The sequence below is a fragment of the Silurus meridionalis genome, chromosome 20 (assembly GCF_014805685.1).
Source record: "Silurus meridionalis isolate SWU-2019-XX chromosome 20, ASM1480568v1, whole genome shotgun sequence".
NCBI lineage: Eukaryota > Metazoa > Chordata > Actinopteri > Siluriformes > Siluridae > Silurus > Silurus meridionalis.
The window spans coordinates 17,073,206-17,080,705 of record NC_060903.1 but is presented as its reverse complement, the minus strand read 5'-3'; the positions used below and the strand labels follow the sequence as shown (position 1 = coordinate 17,080,705).

The following is a 7,500-nucleotide window of genomic DNA, read 5'->3' as shown; positions in this document are numbered from 1 at the left end:
ACTGAGGTTGTTTATCTGGAGACACACACACACACAAACACACACACACACACAGAGAGAAGCAGGAGGAGAGCTCAGATACAGAGTCATCACTTTCACACGCCGTGTTTTATCGAACTCTTGTCATCACGTCAGCTTTCTGGAACGGCTCTGCGCGATCCGATTGGACTGACCTCTAATTCACTGAGAACACATTGGTGCACTGGTGGCTCGCAGCCAAACGTCCTCTTCGTCCGTCTGATTTCTTCACTCGACTACTGATTAAAGCTGTATATTGCAAGATTCCTGCACACGGACGACTACAGAGGCACTATTTCTGTTTCAGCACACTGTCAGGGGGCATATTTTCTCTGCCCTTCACTCTGCAATCCTACCAGGTTTTTATGACACTCCTTCCATCATCTAAACGTACACACACACACACACACACACACACACACACACACACACACACACACACACACACTCTAGAATGACGCAGGAGGCTATTTCGGTGTACCTTCCTCTGTGTCTCCATCTGTCCTTACTGCATCGGGGGGGTATTGCCTTATATCTGTTATCAAACTCCACCATCAATCCATATAGCGGCTAAAGGCTTTGTATGAGCTGCGGATGAACATCATACAGACATTTGGGTTTTGATATATTTCGAAAAATCCTTTGTTCATACTTTTGGACTGGAAGGAAAACGCGAGTGATCTGTAAACTGTTATCCTGCTTCCCCCTTTCACACCCGGACGCCAGAAAATGGCTCATCTTGCAGGCTAAACAGTCTGGAGAAACTAGAAAGAGAGAGACAGAGAGAGAGGCAGATTTCTCTCTGCCAGCACAGGCCAACTGGTTCGTTCCTCTTCATCTTAGAGTAAGGGCAAACTGTATGTTTTTCGAAAAAAAAAGAAAAAAGAAAAAATGTGCCAGTATGTCACAGCCTGAAGGCGAGTTAGCAAAAATGGTGTTTCCGACTGTACCCACATAAAAACACTCCGCAACCATCTCTAAAAAATATCTGCTCCATTTTCCCAGAAACAATTATCTTAGCAACTATTTTTATATGCCATTACTACAGTCATTAATAGTATCATAAGCACCAAACATTTGTGTTTGCAAACAAAAAGACATGCACAATAAATTTAATCGAAGAAATACACTATATTGGCAAAAGTTTGTGGACACCTGGTAATAAATATAGTACGTGCTTTTTGAGAATCGCATTCCACTTTTAGTCTTAATTCGCTCTTATAATTCCCTTCACTCTAACACCTTCCAGGAAGATGTTCCACTAGATTTTGCTAGTGTGTGCTAGTAGAGATTTGTGCTCATTCAGACACAAGAGTGTTAGTATTCGGGTACTGATGTAGGTGAGGAGGCCTGGGGTGCAGTCAGCATTTCAAGTCGTCCCAAAGGGGTCTAATAGGGTTGAGGTCAGAGCGCTATAACAGGAGATCGTCCCTTCTAACCCAGACAAAGCATATCTTTATGGAGACAATGGGTACAGTTTAGGAAAGGGACCACATATGGTTGGACAAGTCAGGTGTCCCAATACTTTTGTCCATATAGTGTACTTGAATAGCCACAGCCTGGTGCTTGAACAGTCACATAAGTTGGGTCACACCAACTTAAATAAAATGGTTTATTCATAATGTGCACACAAAATCATCAGGGTAAACAGGACACACAGGCACATCCCGGCAACGGTGATCTATTCAGACCAATCTATGTGTGCAAGTAAAGAATCACGTCCGAAAGATCTCCAAAAGTGTTCACAGATTGGTAAACCTGCTTGGTGTATTGCAATCAGATTTTGTAGTTTATCCCAATGGTTTCTTGTGTTCCTTCAGCCCTAAACATTAGCACCAGAAAGTGATTGGCCCCCTTTTCCTCATCTTCGCATGTTTTTTCTATTATTAATAATAGAAAAATAGGTACCCTCATTTATTTACAAATGCTTTATCCTGGTCTGACTCTAAGACATTAAGTGTGATGCGTCATGTTCATTAGTATTCAGTCCAACATCTCACACTGTCCTACAGAAAGCCCCTACAGCTCACATGCCACGCTCCTCTGAGGAAGCAGTACCTGTCTCTCCAGTTATTTGCAGAGCAGAATTTGTGGAAAAAAAAAGGCCAAAACATAAAACTCATGCCTCCTAAATCTATATGTGCAATATTCAAATATCTATTCAACATGAAGAAGGAGTTATGAGGTATTGGTGGAATGTGTGTGGAATTTTCTCAGTTGGTGGCAAAGCTGCCGAGTATCAAAACCCCTGTACACAATAATTCTGTGACTAAAACACAGCAATGCTTTGGTGTAAACCTGGAAGAGGGTCTGTGTGATATTTTCTAAGTGGATTATTATGTTGTGTAGTTGCTCTAATCCTCCTGATGAAGATACTGGGCTTCCAAATGTGCTATTTTTTCCCCAAATGCTAGCTCACATTTTATATAAAATATTATAGGGAACTGGCTGCAAAGAACACAGCAGGAAACAATAGAAATGTGTCCTGTTAGAGAGAAGGTCTTGTTTAATTACACAATTATAGTTGATGGATAAAAAATATCTGCCATTGCTAATAGACCAATGTTTTAATATAACTACAAACGTAGGTAGTGTAGGTAGGAAGGCAAGGGGTGTGAAACCACTCATACATAATTGTATGATAATTATTATTATTATTTACAGTCATTCTCTTTATATGCTATAGAAAGATGAGCCTTGGGAATTAACCACAACAATTCTAACTAGCTGCTGGGTCATATTCGGGATATGAGCTCCTCCATTTCATCTATTCAGATTCCACTTTATACTCCCTTATGCAATCATAGCAATAAAAACACTCCTCTGCATCAAACTAGAGAGGAGACAATGAGAGAAAAAAGAGCTTCACCCTCTTTAGAGGGTGGAATAAAAAAAAGAGAGAAATGGTAATGTGCCAGAAGGAAAGGACTGAGGACGAACATGAAATAAGGAGACAAAGTAAAGGATAAGCCTGGACACTGAGCAGCTTAAAGGAAGCAATAAGTGGGTGGAAGCAAATCTAATAGTGTAATTAATACCCACACCAGAAGCAAAGCTGCAAAGCATTAATCAGACCGAAACATGGCACTGATCAGGCTGTGCAGAAAAGACTGTAATTACAACAAAACCTCAACAGCAGGTTATAAAACCACTGCCTCTCATTGGGACAAGAACTCGGTCATCAGTCTCACTCCTATCTCCCATTAGATTGCCTTTGCGTCCGGAAAACGTAATTAGAAAAGCGTCTAAACCAGGTTGCCAGCTGGAGAGTCAGGCAAGAGATTTAATTCCTCGGCTCTGAAAGGCAGAAGTGGAGTGTAAGCGGTAGTTATGACTCCAGTCTCCAGGGTCAGAGAGAGAATTAGTCAGCCATTTCTTCTGGCCAACTCTCCTCCAGTCATTCTGTGTATGCCAGACTGTTGTTTGGAGAGAGAGAGAGAGAGAGAAAGCGGAAAAGAAGGCCAGAGCTGGCACTCTGAATGAGAATCTGAGCTCGCTGTTCAAAAGCTACAGTTCCCCACCACCAGATGAGGACGTGGGTTTAAAAAGGCTTGTGAAGTGGATACACAAACAAGTCGTCTCCATATGCCCACACTTGTGTCATCTCCACTAGTCTTTCGTTCGGCAGAATACCCAGCAGCATTTTAGCATATACTGTTGAGCACGGCCCATGAATTTCTTCCTCGGGCAGGATTTTTCATGCTGACGCTGTTATTAAGGACCCGTGGCACTGCGGTAGAAGCCATTCGGGGCCATTGTGTAAAAGGATAATGTGAGGGGGAAAATGCTCATCATTAAACAGCATTATCATACAGGTGGGACGTGGTGTCAGATTTCACCTTTGATGTGAGCTATTGACAGAGGTACAGATGGATGGATCACAAAGGCATTTTAGCGTTTTTTTGCCAATCATATCTGCTGATATGTCTATCTAGATCATGGATAATCTTTAATCTATATTAAAAATAATAACGACGAAAATGCTAAATATAAATGCTACAAATAATCTTTGTAATTGAGAAGATATTTACGAGAACAACTTTTCCACTGGATCTCTTTCGCTGTCAGTATTTTCCGCATCCTTGTTATAAACTGGAAGAGGCAGCAGGTGTGAGGAAATATGATTCCCAAAAATAGAATGTTATTTGCTTTAGTTTTGGTCAACAATCGCCGTCACGTGCATTAAAGTACCTGAGGTATCAGTGTAATGTATTTACTACCGTATCAGACTGAAGAGGTTTTAATTGTGCTGTTCTTCTGCACTAAGTAGATGAGAAAGGGATAAGAAGTATATTAGATATTAGATCAGATAGACAGCAAGAGAAATGGTATTTATTTGGTTAATTTAAGTCAATGGTGAGGTCACGGTCAGCGTTTCAGTCATGAACAATGAATAATTGTCATTGTATAACAGATCTAAGTGGCATGTGGCTAATTTCTTAAGCATATATGTTACTTCCAACGGCTGTTGCGTGTTTTATAGATGAGATAGATTACCATAGATGAAACAAATTTATCTATCGGGTGCTAATAAGACAAAATGTTTCCCCAAACATCACCAAATATGATTTCTGTTAGGTCCTAGTTAGTTTTGTGGTTTGTATATACACACACTATATATAACAATACGATACTGCTATTTTCACAGGGTGCCATGTGTGTGGTCAGAGCATTCAACAATTAAAGGGCCACAAATTCACAGAAGAGAATCCGGAGGAAGCTGCATTTACAAATGGACTACACGGAGCTATTTAAATGCACCATTGTTCGTCAGCTGGTTTTGTCACTTTATAAATAATGATATTAACACATTCACTGCACCTTCTTCAAAGCAGAATTCACATATTAAGGTAAATAAAATGACACGTGGATAATTAGCCATTTTTTTTTCTCAAATAAAATAATTAGTGATCTGACAAGATGACAAATGTACTGTTAAAACATACAAAAAGATATATTTATAAAAGCAGATCAGTTTTTCGTATTGTATTCAAGCGAAAAGATTATTGGAGTAATTAGATTTTAATGATATGCAACCCGTAAGGCTGTTCAGATGTTCTGACAACTTTTCCCAACAGCTGAACTGAACCTCGGTGAAATGAGAGTTGAAGAGAACTGGATGGTATTAACCGCTAATTATTATTTGAAAAGCCAATAAGGATTGATTTCACTATAATTGTTCAACCTGTTTACGATTTCTTGTTGAGATGTGAAACACTAACAGGTGCATGGTTTTGAGTAGACATTAATGCTTCCTGGAGTTAACGATTCCAATATTTCCTTAATGACAAACAAAAGGTCACACTTATTTTTAATAGTTAAATTTAATGCTGAGGAACAGCTGCATTATAGGAAATATAATCCTATAAAAATTATTACCAAGCTGTGACCAATCAGATTCGAGAATTTATTAATTAAAGCACCATTAATGCTGTAAACTTTATTAAACATTATTACATTAGAGGCACTAAGAGCACTTGCTCTTTTTTTTTTTTTATATGAAAAGAAAAAAAAGAGATATTGTGATTTTTAATAACACTTCTGAACCATTAGAGAGCTGGTTTCCTCACTGAGAGCTTGATCTGCCCTTTATGCAAAATCCCATGAACAATGGTGACGTTCTGTCTAAAAACCTAGGAGCGTTTGTGAAAGGCTTCACAGCTCCGGTAAGAGAAACAGGATGCAACACTTGCACTTCGTCGCACATCTGCGCAGGCCTCGTCTAGCTCCTAATACTGGCTGGCTACCAAGCATCCTGAAAAGCATTTCATTTTCGGATTAGCATGAATCTCTCAGACGGAGTCCCAGGAGCCCAATTACTGGCTTGCTGGACACCTGGGAATTCTCTCCTCGATAAAAAAAAGCAGAAAAATGCAACAGATATCATAAAGTGATCATTTCTTACAGTCCTTTACATGGCCTGATCTCCCACGTTTAATAGTGCACCACATCTGTCCAGTGAAACTCCTGGACATTTAACCAGATGTGGCATGTGGATGGCATTTAAAACCTCAGTATCATTTTTACAGTCATTTCCATTTAAAGTGTTCGCAGTATAAGTCCTTGTATATGAGCGGCCTCTGTAGAAACATAGCAGTTACACAGTGCATTACTTATTCGTGTCCGAGCCATAAAAAAAAACAATGCACACCTTCTGACCAATCAGATAAGAGAAAGAGAAGCGAACAGTTGTTTTGTGAATTTCAACTGAATGGACAAAACAGGCTTCTATTTTAACGCTCATTCCAACACTGCATAGTAAAATGTCAGTGTAAAAAAACAGCACACACTCCTCGATGTCGCTCTAAAGGTGATCGTCGCTTTTTCGAGTTTGTTTACGAGTAGCTGTTATGTAACAAGGTCAGATTTGAGTCGGCTTAAATATAAGGTCATGGCTGAGGAGAAGACGCCGACATGAGATGCAATTTTGCGAAATGGAGCTTGAGGTATGAAGGACGCGTTTTTGTAAACAATAATTGCATTGATTACGATATCAAACGTCAACATACAGAGCACCGTGTTGTGGATGACAATCCAGAATCCATCCTACATCCTCCTGCAAAATAATGGACCAGACAAACACCAGTGCATATATATCACTCCATCTGAATATTACTGCATGATCCTTTCGTGATCAGAATGAAAAAAAATAAATAATAAAACAGAATTAATCTCATGTGGGATTGTCATGCAGTATCACACTTGATGATCTATCATCTGGCACAAAAAACACTTCCTGGTGCATTGTATATGTTATATATTTATATCTTTTGTGATCATGATTATCTGACACATGGTTTCAGGGCTGATTTTGGGATGAATCCATAATGGGTTCTGAATCCCAAAAGACTTCTGGATGATCAGAGATTGAATAAGCAGGTAATGATGAAGTGAAACCTGGTTTTAAGGGATGAGTTTTGAGATGAATCCACATCAGGATTAGTGATGAGGCTTACCGAGTGGTTGACTCCCCACATGAGCACGCTGAGAAGAGGGTCGCTGGAGCGGAAAAGCTTCTTCTTCTGCGCCATGAAGTGCTTCTTCTTCGTTTTGGTTTTGCTGGCGATGGAGGCGGCCAGGCTTGCAGCTCCAGAAGCCATGTTCTTCTTTATTAGTAGTAATTTTTTTTTTTTAACGTGCAAGCAAGTCAAAAATAAATATCAGCCCACTGACTTACGGTCAAAACCTCGACACCTGCAGCTGCTCCGAGTCAATCCTACCGAGTACCTGGGAATGTGTCGTGTCCTCCTCCTCTAGTCCTCCTCTCATCCCTCCGTTAAATAGCACTCGATACCACGCAATAGCGACCACAAACTCCGGGGAAAACCAACCCGAAAATACCCTGTTAACACCCCGAGCTGCCTCTATTCTCCGTCATTGACGCAAACGTGAAGGTTATAACGCTGAGGATGAGCGCGAGCGCTGCATCAGTACCAAATAATAAACAAAATAAACAACGTTTTCTCTTCGTATAAAGATATC

General features: G+C 40.1%; 1 protein-coding gene across 2 annotated transcripts in view; it reads right to left on the bottom strand.

Moving 5' to 3' along the window:
* Positions 1-7,500, bottom strand: part of pip4k2ab (phosphatidylinositol-5-phosphate 4-kinase, type II, alpha b) — a 20,014-nt gene that overhangs the window by 11,980 nt on the left and 534 nt on the right. For both annotated transcript variants that reach the window (XM_046876332.1, XM_046876331.1), the window contains exons 1-2: positions 6,975-7,500; positions 1-15 (exon numbers count right to left, since the gene is read on the bottom strand). The exon at positions 1-15 is cut by the window's left edge and continues 83 nt beyond it; the exon at positions 6,975-7,500 is cut by the window's right edge. In XM_046876332.1, the coding sequence (XP_046732288.1) occupies positions 1-15; positions 6,975-7,118 (159 nt within the window). In that variant the 5' untranslated portion in view covers positions 7,119-7,500. The remainder of the gene's footprint in view (positions 16-6,974) is intronic.